Source organism: Lissotriton helveticus, chromosome 7 (assembly GCF_964261635.1).
Source record: "Lissotriton helveticus chromosome 7, aLisHel1.1, whole genome shotgun sequence".
Classification (NCBI taxonomy): Eukaryota; Metazoa; Chordata; class Amphibia; order Caudata; family Salamandridae; genus Lissotriton; species Lissotriton helveticus.
Window position 1 is genome coordinate 1,161,887,525 of NC_136068.1, and position 17,235 is coordinate 1,161,904,759.

At 45.3% G+C, this 17,235-nt stretch overlaps 1 protein-coding gene across 1 annotated transcript in view; it reads right to left on the reverse strand.

Annotated features, from left to right (window-relative positions):
• Positions 1-17,235, reverse strand: part of GNA13 (G protein subunit alpha 13) — a 255,054-nt gene that overhangs the window by 48,925 nt on the left and 188,894 nt on the right. The window contains exon 3 of the mRNA XM_078654304.1: positions 7,792-7,842. Coding sequence (XP_078510430.1) covers positions 7,792-7,842 — 51 coding nt within the window. The remainder of the gene's footprint in view (positions 1-7,791; positions 7,843-17,235) is intronic.

Consider the following 17,235-nt stretch of genomic DNA (forward strand, 5'->3'; position numbering starts at 1 on the left):
GCCGTCATCTGTGTGGCTCTCGGCTTCCCCATGGGTGCTGCTAGGAGGGAGAGGGGGGGTTCCCCCTGGTCGTTGCGTGTCCCGGGGGAGATAGGTCGTCGCCACGCAGTGTTACCGGGTGGCGGCAGTCGGGTGCTGGTCAGTTCCCTCGGTCCTTTCCAGGCCCAAGGCGAGGTCTGTTCCTCCTCGGGGAGCCCCCACCAGGGGCGTCAGGGGAGGTTTGCGGTTGCCAGGGGCCGGCCGCTCCGACCGCGTGAGGATCCTCTCTGCTCCGTGGGGTGAGGTCGTGTGCTCCGGGCACAGCAGGTCAACGTGGCTGGGTCAGGGGGCAGTTTAACGTCTGCCGGTCTCTCCTGTCCCCTCAGGGTCTGGGGCGGCCTCCCCTCGTCTCAGGGGACGAGCGCTAGATCAGGGCGACAAAGGCGTGCGGGTCTCCCTCGGCGTGTGGCCCAGCGTCAGTATCAGCCGGGAGGGCCAGAGGGCAGATGGTGAGAGTTCGAGGGGGTCCCAGTGGTGAGGCTCGCGCTGTTTGCGGTGTTCAGGCCTCTGCGGGCGCCATCTTAGGGTCAGGCGCTTGGGTCCGATGGTCGTTGCGGGGCCGCGGGGGCACCCTGGGTCCCCGAGTTAGCCAGCGGTGTGAGTCTTATCGATTTGCTGAGCCCCCGAGGTCGCAGGGGGGGCTATAGGCACCAAGTGTCTCGGGGGAAGGGGGGGGGGAGAGAGGCGGCCACTCACCGCCGCTTTGCAGGTACGTTTGCCGGCCCTGGAATGGCCCACCACCACACTGGCAGCACGTCCGCCGGTCCTCCGCGCCCCGCGGCGGCGGAGCGGTTGATGTCGGAGAATGTTCAGGCACCCGGTGAGGTCGCAGCGCCAGTGCGGTGGAGCCCTGGCGCGGCGGCCGCCATCTTGCGCACCGGGGTGGTGGATCAGGAGAAGGTGCCGTCTGGTGTGCACTCCGGGGGGGTCGGTCTCGCTGTTGCTCCGGGATCCCTCGCAGGCGGTCGCCGGTTCCGCCTCCTGGGGTCTTTGGTCACTGGGTCGGCTCCTGGCGGCGTACGCTCCCGCCGGACGGAGCCGCGCCCGCCATCTTGAATTGAGGCGCCCGGCTCCGATTTCGGAGAATCGGCCTGTGTTGCCTGTCCGCCGCTGTCAGAGGTCGTTGGAGCGGCACCCCAATGCACGTGGGGAGTCCCAGGTGCTTTTCCAGTGGGCTGCGGCTCCCGGCGATCTCGGGAACTGGGCTGGATGCTAGCCCGATCGCGGAGCCTCAGCAGGACACAGCCGCCATCGTGGCCTGCTAAGCCACGCCCCCGTTAAGGCTGCAGTCCTTCATGAACATATGCAGAAACGACTGTTTGGGGTCCGACATTGGTGCCAGCACCGGGGCACCCCCATTAGGGACTGGCGAGTATCTTGGGTGGGAGAGAAGTCTGTACTGGCACTACCGACCAGGTAACAGAACCTAAGGCGGCAGACTGTGCTGGAAATGTGCCCACCACTAGAAATTCAACTGGTGGCCTGAGCGATTCCCTGGGACTTGAAGGCACGCCAGAGGGAGGCAGAAGCACACTGGAAATATGCAGCTTGACCTCCTTGAAGGCCTACATCTGTTGCAGTGACGACAATGCCCTGGGAAATTCAGTCTGCATTAGGACCAGCAGAAGACTTGGTTCTGTTGTCGAAGACCTCGAAGGTGTGAGACGGACACCTGTGAGCCTGCTCTTTAAAGTCAGAGTGGCAGGATGAGGTAGAGTTTTTCTTCACTGTAAGCTTGCCTTTGGATTTTGATGCAATGGAGGACTGGTTGAAGGAAAGCAATTCGGATTGGGACAGAGTCTGCGCCAGCGACTTGGAGTGAACAGGTCCTATGCGAAAACAGCGACCACAACTTATGGTAGGCAACAAACAGCTTTGCCTCTTGGCCTTGGATTGCCTTCAGGTGCATGAGGACACTTATCGGATGACTTAGAATTCGCCTACCAAATCCAGGCTCCAAAGAGATCCCTTTGCAAGTCTGTGAAAGACACCTGCTTCCAGCAGTCACAGCATAGCTTTAACGCTGACATCTAAGGAGGGCACAGTTTCCCAGCACACTGGTGAAAAAGTTTTAGAAATCAGAAGACCAACATAGTTGGAAGCAGAGCACCGGATCGATGTCGTAAGGAGTGGAAAGAAAGGAAGTGGCATTGGTGCAGAGGGGTGGCGCTTACATGCAGCTTTGCTCCTTCACTTCTGGGGTAGGGTCAGTGCAGACAAACACGCTACCACCTAGCAGTGTGTAAGAACTGCTAGGGGAGAGTTTTGTGAGATCCAGTCTTCTAGAGTGTCCTTAATGTTGAATCTGCAATCAGAAGTAGCCATCAGAATGACTAAATACACAGAGTTCAAAAACGTATAGAAAAACATGGAAGTAAGGTAAGAAAATACCAGAAAAGCCTTGCATGAAATTTCTCCCCAATGTCAACTACTAGTGGAAAGATACTTTATGAGTGTTGCAGGAAGAATGTACAAACGGTACACAGAAACTAGGTAAATAGAGGGGACCAAGAGCAATAAAGGTCCAGCATACATGCTTCGTGTCACAATGCAAATAAGAAAATTAGTATGCAGTTCCTAATGCTTAAACAAAAAGGTAAGCTGTTCCAGGAAAATGAATATGGTTCAATAGGAGCAATGGGCCCTCACACATCCAACCGGGTGTCATGTTTCATCATTGGGCTAACTCCTCGTTGGGCCATCTCTTTGCCGGAGATGGTTTATAAGTGAAGCAGTCTCGTGAAGTGTGGGTGTGTAGGTTAAAACAGCAGTGTAGACTGGCGAAACAAGATAAATTAAAATAGGTATAGTGCTATTCAAGAACACTTAATTTAATGAATGAGGTCACTAACCTAGTTAAAAATGTGTACGCTACCTCGGGATGTAATGATCCTAGATTGCAGGGTAAGTGAAGCTGGCTATGGATCGATTAATCCTAGACAGTTTAATAAGTCATCTGGTCGACATGCTTCGCGCCTATACAAGTCTAAACAATCAAGTGACTAATCTTTAGGACCACAAGGATAACCCTAATCAGCAGTGTCTGGTTCTGCAAAGAAAAAGCCCCACCCTCCCGCGAGAATGCAGAGCCGAGGTAGGTCTCACAGCAGATGACGCCTAGCGTTTCTAACGCTAACTGGCGTTCTCTTTCATTCATGGGGCTTGAAATCTAACTCTAATGGGAAGTCAAGGTCGATTTACCGTACCAGTGGGCTTGGTTTACTACTAGTTTGAGGTTCTTCCCTTTGGCCTGGCTTTGGCACTGAGTCTCCACAAAGGTGAAGGTAGTGGTGGCCGAACATCTCAGTAGGTCGAGCATTCCAATTTACTCTATCCGGATGACTAGTACCTCAAAGGTATGACTCTAGAGAAGGCACAGTTGCATCTGCAGTCGGCGGATTCACTGCTGTATGACCTAGGGTTTTCCATGAATATACCAAAGTCTCACCTGGAACCCTCCCAGAATCTCCTGTCTGTAAGGGTAGTACTGGGCACAACCTTGACATGCTCATTTTCACCACAAATTTTAAGTACTTCCTGTACCTTGCAAAATGCTTTTCAAAATCTTATTTTGCATCCAGAGAAACAAATATAAGAAGCCCCCCCACCCCACCATGGTAAAAGAATACAGCAATTTGTCAGAAAACATTTGACCTCCGTCGTTGAAAATATAGCGAATGTGCCAAGATGAAGACAAAATTTAAAGGGCGCTTTGTTGTTCAATTTATTTTTGAACTCCTGAAGAGTCACAAGCATGCTGTAGTGCCAGAGATAAGAATTAGTCATGGCAGAACGCTAATTCTCTGGAGGAAAAGAACTGCTTGGCACCCACGATGCAGGAAATATTTTCAACGAATTAACGTACATTTATAATAACCCACCGAGCTGCAGCAACTGCATTAACATACAAGGGAGACAGATTAAAACAAAACAACTCAAGGAGTGCCTCATGAGAAGGAAATAAAATCCTGGATAGCGAGCATTTGCGGAAGAATACAAGGAACCAGTCAGGGAGGTGGTAAAGAGGCTATGCTACAGGGGCGGGAACAAAGACATGCTGGATGGCTTAAAACAAATAAAGTCAACAAAAAGAATGTTAGAAAATGTGAGTTACAAAACACAAAGCCAATGGTAATCAATGGGAGGAAATCATTCAAAGGTAAGCTTTTAGTATGCCCCCAATAGGACTTTACAACTAGATAGCTAACCTAGGAGGTAGGTAGGCTGACTGAAAAAATAATGCTATGATGGAAAAAATGATACCATTTAAGGAAGGCAAAGCACCAAGAGGGAGTGAAAGGACTTAGAATCAGGCAAATATTAACAACCACCAGATGGCGGAATAATGCACAGCATGTCAACCCAGAAAAGAATCATACTACAAAACTATACGGATTTTCCTGTTAAAGGGGAGGAAGTGAGGGTGCATGTGAATCTACTACACTACAAGCTACATGTATTGTTTCAGGACATATGCGGAGAATGCAGTAAAGCAGCACCCTGTACAAATAATGTAGCTGATGGTCAGAACCAATTGGGCTAATGAATAATGTATTTAACATAGTTTGACCCACTTTTGCCCTTTAAAGTGCAAGAATATCGACACAGTAATGTTTAGTGAAAGTGTGGCCACATGTTCATGTTGCGACTCTGCTTGTATCTGTTGAAAGAATGTTCCACGGTGGCTCCCTTCTTGTGAATAAGATATGCATGAGATTTTTCCTCCAAAGTTCGAAACTTCAAGCAGTGGATGTTCTTTTAATAGCTATGGTATGACATTGGCAACCAAACAGCATCAAACTTATTTTTCCGCCATGGTGACAGCTTTACATATAGCCCTATGTTGAAGAAGGGCCAGTTATTAATTGTATTTCATACATTGGCTCCAAGAGGCCTTGACTGGAAGCTGCATTTGACAATCTAGTAACTACAAATCTAGATCTTTAGCACTTAAAATTGATTCCAGAGGTATTGAATTTATGTCAGTCCCACATTAGAATTTGCTTAAACCAAGTCTGATAACATTATCAGCGATCAGAGACTTATCTTGCATACTTCATGACTATTCACCAAAAACCTAATGCTTACAAATAGACCCAGTACAATGCTAGCACTCAAAAGTAATGCTAAACAAGCCAAGCTTATCAACCAGCCTTATTTAGTTTTCTGGCTACAATCTCGACTCCTGGTAATACCTAGAACTTTCCAGTAAAAGGCAATGGCTGTTCCAATTGAAAAATGAGCAGACAATGGTCATTTAATCGCGATTAATAAAATCTGCTGAGAACATACATTCAACCTCATTGAGTAAGTCTTGTACAAAGGCATTTGAATCCAAAATTAAGCAGCTAACAAAACAGACTTCACAAGTCTCCTGTTACTATGCTCTCCAGATTTGAAGGGAGCTGGTATGCAACTGTAAAGGAGGATTGTCTAGGTTTTCTGTGTGGTCAATTCCTACCAATATTTGATCTTACTTGTGTCCTCAAATTCAGGAAATACATGTGCATCTAATATACAAAAAGGTGTGATACACAACTTCTAATTCTGCTACACACTTGCGTTTTGATGACAAATACAACAGAATTATGTTGATGTGCAGTAGAAATCAAATACAAAATCATAGGGGGGAAAATGTTTTACTTTAAAACATCTTAAGCTTTCCTTTCTCGGACTATAACAGGGATATATTATGCTCAAGCTCTAGTAATGTTTTGGGGAGTCAATGCGTTTACAACAGGTCATTCCCAGTTGACAAGATTTGAGCCCAATGATTTCCTAATGTAACTCAATTACGTTTTGGTTTATTGACATTTTAAACTGACCTGTTCATTCTGTGCTCATCATGTGAATTGTGTGGATTTTATAGTTTAATGTGCAGTGCTATCATGATTAACAGATTTAATATTTCTGTACTACAGTACCAGCTGTTTCAATATGCATTGCTATGCTTTTAAATGTGTTGGTTTCATTGTGATTAGTTTTACTCGTTTACTCGTGTATACATGCCTGATTGTAATGGGTGTATTAATTACAATAATGTGTGGGCCCGCACAATAACGTTTCTACTACTAGTGATGCACTGTGGGTTGCGGGGCACATGACAATGAGCCTCCTCCCAATTCAGAAACTAAGACTACAAAGAAAACCAAGTTGTAGTATTCCAAATACAATACTAGATGGCACGAGGGAGCACAGCATATTATCTACAACACACAGAGGGCCTCTGGGTTCGGCTGCAGGTACAGTAATTTACACGGGTCAGCAGCAATCGCTGAAACCCGGGCAGGAGACAAAGTACGCTTGAACACCTACATTCCATTGCCATTGTTTAAATACCCTTTGTGTGTGCTGTGGTAAGAAGATGGTGGCAATCGTTTAGTCTTTAGCTTTTCCCAAATCACATGGGAGAAATATTTCAACGAGCAAAAATGTATTCTGCAGGCATCCTACTTTATGGATACTCTTTAGGTTTTATCCTCGCTGTAGTGGCCTGCACCTCTAAGATGTCTACTATAATATGCACCTCAAGGAGGGGATATACTGGTGCAGGACAGTTTCCTAGCAATCCATCCACAGTAGAGGCTGAAAAGAGTTTCTGCTATGCTATTTACAAAGCCTATTTGAAGGATAAAAAGGAATCCGAACTCTGAGTCCAAGATCTTTATTACACCATTGTTTTTTTGCCCTATTTGAGGAGCGATTGGGATATCCACTGCTTCCCGGACAATGTATGTGAAGGAGGAGGAACCATCGAAGTATGGTGTAAAGTGAACTGGATGAGTTACCCCAGAAGAATGAACCATAAATAAAGGTAATGTTCTTTAGCTTCAAGTTCAAACATCTCATGGCACTCTTCAAACAATATTATTGGAGTTGGTACCTCGTGCTTTTTATCCTGAAAAGATCTTTAATTATATGTAATGATATACAATGGATTCTTATAAAGCACGCCTGTTGGGCCTCTCCCAACAGATGGCCCAAAGCTGTAATGGCCAATACTAAGAGCACTGCTTGTTGACATCAGCTCAAGAATTCTGTCAGCATGATTGCACCAAGCTTTGGCCAAAAATGAAGGTGCCACAGTGTTTTAAAAAACATTGATCAGACAGTTTGGACCAGAAGTGAAGGTCCAGTAAAAGATACACCATTTTCTCAGTGCTTGAGGATTACTGTACTCTGAAAGATAACCAGCGCCATTTCCTCTGACTTGGTTTCTCAGACCAACATTGGGGGAAAGTATGAGCTCTCTTCTGGCCTGTTGGCTTACAGTGGGAACAATGGCGCCCAGTATTGTGCCACCAAATGCTTAGTCTTATTTTCCATTGCAGATCCAGTAGAAAGAGCTTAGCGTGAAGAAACAGTGATCTATGAACTCTAAATGGTTTATTAAGGAAAAAAGAAAGATGACATGACCACCACACAAACACTATTGTTCCATCCAGTGATCATTGTTTGGAGTGGCACTTGTGGTAGTGCCTGGTGCCTATTGCTAGGTTTCAGCCTCATGCCTGCTGAAAGAGGTAAATCAATAAACATATAATCAATTTAATCAACTGACTTTCAGAACTGGGGAAGGAAGGTAATCTGTCACAGGAAATCATGTTGGCCTGGTTGAATAGATATGAAATGCATCAAACAAACAGGATTAAAGATAAGGGGCAAGGCATTGGTTCTAAGTTCAAGAGAATGGTCAATAGCATTTCCAGCTCAGCATGCTTTAAAAACAAATATTATTGTAAGCTAACTTACTGGCTCTCCAAGTTTATCCAAGTTGTCCAGAAAATACTTCACAGATTCTCCCTAAGGAAAGAAGAAAAAAAATAGATGTTTGTACTCAACATGTTCAACCACTAATTATAAAATTCTACATTTATATTAATTGCTACTGTTTTTATTTTTACTGTAGACAACCAAACAATATAGCTCATTCCATTTACCATTTTCAAAAAACATTAGCCTATTTGATGACAAAAATCGCTCCCGCCGCAGGGCGCAACATTTTTTGCTGCTCCCTATGGGTGGGAGCAATGCCGGCTCCTGCTGGAGGCGGACATTGGTGCTCCCCCCATGGCCCCCCAATAATGGTGAAGTATGTGCCCTGGGTGGGCTGTAGGGCACCCTCTCTTTATTGGCGGGATCCCCAGGGTTGAAATCCATTCCGGGAGTAGGGCTGCGTAGCTCCCTCCTCCCAGTTAATTGTTCAGGCCCTGGGGGATGGGGTCCACGGAGCGAATATTGGCCATGGGAGGCCAGCGTACCCCTCGTCCCCCTTTATTTATGTTCGGACCCTGGGAGGCAGGGATTCCGGGGTTGAAATCCGCCCAGGGAAGGGGGCTGCGTGAACCCCTCCACATGTACAATATGGCCAGGCCCTGTGAGATTCAGTCCCTGGGACTGCAATCAGCCTGGGGAGGGGGCTGCATGTCCTTCTTCCCCATACATTAAGGGGTGTGCCCTGTTGGATTGGATTCCCGGGGCCAAATATGGCCCAGGAGGGGGCCATGTACCCCCCTCCTGGGCCTGCGTCCCCAATCCCAATCATGCACGGCCTCGAGCTGGCTGGAGGCGGGGGGTTGGCTGCAGGGTCTGATTGCAGGCCCTGTGTCCAACCTCCCGCCGCACATGACTAAAGCCACATGTAGCTCGCTGCAGTCTGGGTTTCACAAAAATGGCCTTCTACATACAGCCTTTACTTTCACAAGGAAGATCGGCAAATACTTTGTAAACACCAATAGCAATGTTTAAAAAGCATAAGCAGCAATCCGTCAAAAGATATAGCCTAACTTTTGAGCTCTGCCTTCGAAGTGTAGCAAATGTGACTAGATAAATATAGAACTTAAAGGCCTCTTTATTGATGGACTTTCGTGACTCACCAAAAATGTCTCGCAACCGACCCACAGTTTGGGAACCACGGTCTTAGAATTCATTCTCCCTCTCCTCCTCTAATGTTTTGAAGCACAGTACCAACTACAAAATGCTGGAGGTTTCCACTCAATCTCCATACACTTCGCGCGCCTCTAGGCACTTGATAGGTTCCATATTTATTTTGAACAGCTTTACTGTTACCATTACTTTTGTTTGCGGATTATTGAGATGGTGCTTTCCACATGCAGGGATACTGAAACTATGCGGCAGAGGAGGACGAAACTATCAGGCAGTGCCTACCACATTAAGCGGCAAAAGGCAGCAGCATTTCCAGGCACATTTTGCGATAGTTTAACTACATTTTGTCATTTTTACAAAGGCTAATATTGTTAACTCAGAATCCGTTAATGCCAAAATAAAGCAATTGGCAAATGAAAGGTGACGTGCTAACCTTTGCAAATTAACTCCCACTGCACAGTAACAAGTGTTACGGATGTTTAGAAGTTTTTGATCAGTTTGAGCTATATTTTTGTTACTCTGCAGACAATACAGCAGATTACTATGCGGCAAATGCAGTAAATTCATAATTATACGAAAATGCAATGGCTGCATACATACGGAGCCCTACATATATTTTATAATAAGGATAGCATAAAACATATACAGCATGATCACTTTTACCAATGAGACTTTTTGTTATGTTCACCAATCTACCATTGAATGGATAGGTATACTTCCTTATTGACCACTGTTATATGCTTTGCATAGTTGGTTCCCTTTTGGTCAAATGTCTTCATTTTGAGGATCACAGAATTACTCTTCGCAAGTTTATATCATTATCTAACCTTTGGAAGTTATCAATGGTTTACTCTGCTTATCTCCGCCGATCACAACACCTTCCATTTTAGCCTCATGATCCTGCTTACCTAATATTAGGTATTATATTTGATTCAATATAATATGTGGATACGTTTTTTATTCTACTTATCCCTGTAATCAATAATAAGGTTTCTTTTTCCTGGTGCCTCATTTTTTATTGCCTTGCTAAGACTCTAGATGATATTCCCCCTACATCCCCCATCCGCACCCACTGAAGCAGTTTGGATAGTTTTGAGAAAAAACAAACTGATAAACTGATCTAATTGTCCTGGCCATTAACAATCCCCTGTAACATTCCATATCGGAGGACTGGGGTGAAAACTAGTTGTATGTAAGACACTACTGCTGCAGTAAGCAGAACAAGTAAAACTTTATTTTGTTCATTTTTTATTCAGAGCACTTATGACCCATAGCTTTTTTCTCCCTTACTTCTCCAAAATGTAATCAGGTTATCAGTATAGGACTTGAACTATATTAGAGGGCTCCGCCTTCTACGCCTTAGTAGTGGAGGGGCTAAGAGTATAATTGAATTTATTGCTTGGTTACTCAAAACCATTACATTAAAAACAAAATACAAAAGTTAAAAGAATAATCGTATTAAAATAAAGTCTGTAATTAAAATCAGAGTACTTGGGGACTGAGAGGAGTGATGTCCGTACCCTTGCGGCCCAACGTGCGTTATCTAAGTCTCTGGTCATTTAGCCCGAGATGGCCATCAGCTTCGTATGAGTCTGTTGGATGAATTTACCAAACTTGGCCATCTGTTTTACTGTGTTCAGTGTGTAGAGTAGATGGACTGCCTCCTTTGCAGTGCACGTCCCAGTTGTAGAATGATGGGCTAAGATAGAGGCTACGAGCTGCGCGCAGGGCAGCAAAATAAGAGGTGAGCCAAAGACTCGCGTTTGTATTCACAGAGCCGACATTCCTTGATCGCTGTTCCTATCGGCTCAGTGGTGTATAATTCTTTGAGTGGCAGGGGATGTAATCTGTATGCTAAGATCCTATGTAAGGCTGTACGGCCCACAGCCTGCGTAAGGTGGCGTTTAGAGTTATACACTGTGTGTGGGAGACTTTGGGACTCGTGGAGGCCTCTTTTGGCACACGATTCCAAGTCCGAGGCACGAGAGCAAATACGGACTTGTTTTTTGATTGTGCTTTTGATGACAGAGTAATTAATTAGCTCAAGGTCCCAGTTCTCTGGGGCTAAATGAAGGTGATCAGTGGCCGCGGCGAGGGTCGATGACCAGTGGTTCCCTGGTTCCAGAAAGATGTTTAACCCCTTCCATGCGCATGACGAGCTGAGCTCGGTATGAGTTGCACCGCTCGCATGCTCATGACTAGCTGAGCTCGTCATGTAACGCGGCTTTTCGCAAAAAGCCGCACAGCGCAAAAATAGCGGCCGCACGCATGCGGTTAAGACTGCCTTCATTGTTTTCTCATGTGCCGCTGTGGTGAGATAATAGTATTTACTCAGGGCAGCCATCTCTTCCAGCTTTTTAGATTCAAAGAAAATTCTAGTCGCACAAGAGTATTTCTGGTGCACGCGGGTAGATGAAACTTTTTATATGCACTGCAATGTATTTTTTCCAGGTCCTCAATTAATTTTCCAGGAAACGCTTGTTGGGCGTAGTTAAGGACTGGCATTAGTTTTGCCCTTAAAACTCTTTGGATGGCCATCGTTGTAGGGCTGTGTAAGGTAGCTTGTAGTTTGCAGAGGGCATCGATGATAGCTTTCCCTTTAGTTTGAATTTTCCTTGAATGAACTCCAGGGCGTACCGATTCGTGGAACCAGATGCCCAAGTAGTTATATTGCTGTGTGCATTCCAGAGTCAGCCGGCCGAGGCTCCATTTTGTTAGTTTTTTTTTTAATGATAGTGCCCAAAGATTACAATCTTGGATTTAGATGGATTGGCCACCAGCTTGTTTTTATCATTATAGGTTGCCAGGGCCGACAGTGCCTTTTGTAGGCCTATTTTGGTGTGATCCAAAAGTACCAAGTCGGCGGCACATTGCAGGAACTGTATTTTAGTGCCCCCAATCCTCGATGTAGGTAGTGCGGCTCCGATTAGGGCTTGGTCCATGTCTGCTGTGTATAGGTTGAACAACAGCGGTGCTAAGACGCATCCTTGCCTTAGGCCGCAGTCTGTTTCAATTTTCTCTGAAGTGGAGTCACTCGAAAGTGTAATTCTGACCCACGTTCTTTGGTACAGGGATTGAATTGCTTTCAATAGGGCTCGATTGATGTTCCAAAGTGCCAGCTTCTTCCAAAGAATTGCACGGTCTACCCCGTCAAACGCTGCAGAGTAGTCAATAAAGCAAGCGAAGAGAGGGAGGCTTTTGCGCGACAGTGTTTGATGGGCTAGGTATGAGAGAGCTGTTATATTGTCCACGGTTGATGCCCCGGGTCTGAACCCTGTTTGAAAGAGGGGCAGGAGGCCATCTGTACTCGCCCAGCTTGCTAGTTCCGCCAGAATGGTACTCGCGTATGCCTTGCCCTCGATATCCAGCAGGGCGATCATGCGGTAGTTATTCGGGTCTGATTTCGGCCCTTTCTTGTGTATTGGGTTCAGAAGCGACCCTCTCTAGGAGTCTGGAAGGTCCCCCAGGAACCAACATTCTGTGTACAGTTGGGTCAAATTCTCAGACCAGAATTCTATATTCGCCCTATTTCCTCACTCCCTGCGAGGGCTTTATTTAAGTAAGATCTACTTCAATCATCTTTGTATAAAGATTTAACGTGACCGACCCAGGTATGTGCATCAAGGGAGTTCTCTCTGATTTTTTTCCTTGAGTTAAGGTGTTTAAATAGCTTCAAAACTCTTGGGATTTACAGGGTCTCAACAAATCAAAGATTCAGCCATTGTCCCTCAGAATATTCACGTTTCGCGGCCCACACTTTCTTTGAATGACTTTTTGCTGCTTCTTTTAGTAGCATTTTGTCCGATGCTGTGCCGTTTTTCCAGTATGCTTTGCGTTTGGCATTTAGTGGTCTGGCGCTTTCTTTGATTGCCGGAATAAATCAGAGTATGTGTGGTGGATGCCATCGGTTTGTGCTTGCTGTGTCTCCTCGAAGCAAAGACGCTAAGTTCCAAGCAAATCTGTCCCATTCTTCTATTGCACCCGTGTTATGGGCGCTCGATGGCCAGCCTGCCCATGTATTTATCCATTCGTTGAACTTAGTAATCGATACCGGCCCCCATTTGATTCTTCTCGGTAGCTTGTACAATTCTTCACCGTTTGAAGCCCTGATGCAGTGTGTCCTATGGCGAGTTTCTGCTGTGAGGTTCAGTGTAAGTGTTAAGGCGGCGTGATCGCTTTCATTTCGTGGATACACTGTGCAATTTAACATCGAAAGTTGTCATTTTTCACTTAATATGATATTATCAATCGTTGTTTGATTGTTGTAAGTGGGGGCAACGAAAGCCCCAGGGTTGTTCTTTAAGAGGACGGAATGGGCTGTTGCCAGGTTGTAGGATTTTATTAAAGCGTTCGATGCGTTGCTGGCCCCAGGGTGGTGGCCATGACCCCTATGTTGTGTATATTGAGGTCGCCAAGGATGATACAGTCCAATAAAGGATGTTGTAGTAGCAGAGCTTCTAACTGACTTGTTAACAAGATCAAATTATCCTTGGCCCCCGGCCCATGAAGATTGTAATTAACGTTAATTAACAGTATTGAAAGTGGACCGTTGGTCGAGTGGAGGCCTTTCAAAATGCCCACCAAGAACATGTTTGATAGGCTTTTTATTTCCATGAATTCGAGGTTCAGCAAGTGCTTAATGTAGATGGATATCCCACCTGAAGGTCTTCCAAATGTGTTATTCTTGGTGGTTGGTTTGCAGTATTCTGCATATCCTCTTATTGATATAGGTTTTGTTGCCCATGTTTGTTGGGTACACATTATGTTCGCCCCTTCCAAAAATGCCACTGCAGCTTGGTTTTGAACGAGCTTTATAATCCCTGCAACGTTCCAGGTCATGATGTTCAATCTGCTGGTGGACGATGTTCGATTTGTGTGATTTTCTGAGTCATTTATCGACAGATACTGGTTGCAGTCCTTGCTTTCCGGAAGATGGATGCTAGGGGCTGGGATTTAAAGCTTGCGGCAGCCAGGACCAGTCTTTGCTGGCGCTCCCCCTGATTGAGCAGAAGCGTTTGCCCTGACCCAAGTTTGTTATTTTAATAAGGGTTTCATTAGTGAAACCTATGCTCGTACCGCCTTTGGTCCCCTGGAGGATGGACCCCACATGTAGTGCTCGGTAGAGCGGGGCATTCGTGCCTGAGTTCCTCTCAGTGGTCTGTTCCTGGATGGCCGGGCAGTTCTTCGGGTTGCGGATTTTTAATATCGATTATATTTTAGTACGGGCTGAATCTTTATTTTTATGCCCCAACTTCCCAATAACGTATGGTTTCTCTTCAAGGCCTCTGCCATGGACAGACAAGTAAAGGTTAGCTCTGTGGTCTCATTTATCTCGTAGTCTGGATTGAGAAAGGAGACTCTCTCAATGTCCGTTGTTTTTATCCTTTCTAGACCAGGGATGTTTGCACAGAGTTTTAAAAGGTTGCTGCGATTAAGAATGTCCCACTTACCCTGTGAGATATAATCAGGGTACAGCAGTATTTTCCGATCCTGATGGTTTATAAGGGTCGGATTATGAGCGGAATATACATCCTTCAAGTCATTGGCCTGCGAGGGGATAGACGTTACATGTGCCGTGGTGACCGGGAAAACTTGTCCCTGATTTAATAAGGCTGCTGTCTGCTGTGCTGTTGTCTCAGGGGGTGGTCTAGATGGCCCAAGGTTCGAGGCCCAATTCCCAGTGGGCTCAAAGTTAGGATCGAAGTTGCCTTGAGGTACCCTATGGGCTCGTGCTGACATTGTAAGCGGTGTAATTGTTTTTTTGGTATCTTGGATCACTCCACTCGTTCTTATGTTCAATTGTTCGCAAAGCTGAGGTCTTTTTAGATGGGCTTCATGGTCTTAGTGGGACCTGGGTTGCGTCCCCGACTTGTTGTCCTTGTGTGTAGTAGTGGAGGGGTGCTTGGTGGAGCAATGAGAGCGGGCTTTAGAAATCGGGATTCCAGAAATCCCTAGACAGCAGGGAGAATATTTTGAAACAAATAATGAATGGGGTACGGAGCTGCCTCTCTTTCACTTGTCCCATGTTATAGACCATATCCGAGTCACCACTGGGATGGATAAATTGGATGCTTTCCCGAAAGCTACCCATGTTGGGCATGGAGGAGCAGAAAGTCTACCAGATAGGGCTAAAATTTGGAAAAAGAGAAAGGAATGATAGCATTAGGCCAGTTTTGACATTGGGGCCATAAAGAATCTTTGTCTTCTTGGTATTTGGCTGAACCCACCCTGAAACGCCCACCTCCTAGGCTTAAGACTTTCTGGTACGGAGTGGAGGGGCCTGATGACCACACTGTGGACATCAATCCCTGGAGTGAAGTAGACTTACTGATCCGAGGGGCTTATACAATATTTATCACTTCAGGTGAGCTGAAAGCTCATCATACACCAGGCATTAGTGACCATAAAAAGAAAAGACATGTTACACTCTTGCTTTCCCGCCGTAGTGGCACTTTGGGTGGACATACCCCAAATGTCTAAGCCCTGGGGGGAAAACGGGGAGGCCACTACACCAGGGACTAGCAACCAGATAAAAATGGTGAGATGCTGACCTATCCAGGCATCGGACTACCCAGCTCTGTGGCATAAGGCACTCTTTCAACACCTATGGACACAAGTGCCTGAATACTACAGCCATCCACAAAGCAACTAAGAAGAAATGTGGATTTCTTTGGGCGTACTTTTGGTATGGACTAACAACCCTCTCTACCCCACAATAAGAATATCTATCGCCGTGGGATGGACCCATTGCCAAAATGGGCCAGCACACCATATCCTTCCTTGGGCTCCAATCCCAGAGTCTAGTGAGCTCTTAGATGAACCATTTAATCTGGATGCCTTTCCATCAAAGGGGGCAGAAAAACTAATGATGGTGTCTCTAGGAGTGGTGAATGTAGTCTAGTGCCAGGCCTGGCAAGTCCTACAACCTATTCATTGTCTTTTACAGCCTCCCACTCACCCCGGCGGTCTGCTGAGTTTTTCTGATGAAAGGTATGGAGAAGGGATGGGTCTGTCCTTGCGTCCGGTGAACCCAAAAACCCAGGAACCCAGACTGTTTTCTGCCTTCTCCTTCCTGGGGCAGATTGTGGCACTTATCACTTCATCGCCCATCTGTCCACCCCAGTGGGGTCACCAAGTAAAAGAGGAAACGAATGGTGTGCAGAGATAACTCATCTTGGCATAGGACTTCTGCTCACTAGCCTTACCTACCTTTACTACCCATTCCCTCTACCACAAACACCTCTTCACAGCACAGCTTAATTTTTTATTGCTGCCTCAATCGACTATTCTATTGAATTTAATACTCCCACGTAAAGATGTGTTGCAAGCTAGACAACAATTTCTTTAATCTGGTAGTTAAAACACAGTGCAATTAATCCGCCTGCTAGATTAATCAAACATCTTCACAAATACGCAACTGGAGGCCAGCTCTCAAGGTTTGTACAGATGGATCTATACAATTGTGCAACATTTATAGTCGGGAGTAAAACCGGTAAAATGAATGCCTTTCCATCATTATTAAAACTAAAGGGAAGCATACACAAATATCAACACTTCGCATTGAAATTCATAAATGTTAAAGCATTCTTCCTATTTTACAGTTGCCTTTATTCTGCATGATAGTATAATAGCTTCTTTGATAGATTGCAGACAATGTGAGTTTTAGCCCATAAAACAGGACTTATGCAACACGCATAAAATAAAAAAACGCTAAACCACACTCCGTGTACATGTATGAGTTAAGTCCACGACAAGGATCAGAACTAATACTATATTATTTACAAACAGAACCTCAGCAAGAGTACACATGATGCTTTTAAGTCATACACTGAAATGTAACAGCTTTCAAACCAAGGACAATACCTGAAAATATGTTCTCGCACAAGAGACCACTGGAAATAACCTTCGAGTTCAAGTAAGCCAAAACAGCAAGGTGTAAGCAGTAGAAACAATATTTAAAGTAAGTAAAGTTTGAAAGTGTAACATGAAAAAAAGTGGTGCAAGAGTGCCATCTACAAGGACACCAATGTGTCGATACCAACTACTATCATTAAACTATCACCGAATAAAATGCGGCTACATTCTTCTAAGTGCATTGTGTAAATGTTCAATATGTACTGTAAAGGCAGTCCTTTCAAAGCAAAAGTGTTACCGAAGCGGGTAACTACTATTAGGAACCTTAAGGACATACAAGTTCCTTATAACGTGGAGAAATAGGAAACAAGCATTTGCAATGCAATAGGTCTCGCATTTGCTACAGTTTAAGCTATTGGCATTGTAAATGACAATGCTTATTATTTATCAGTTTTG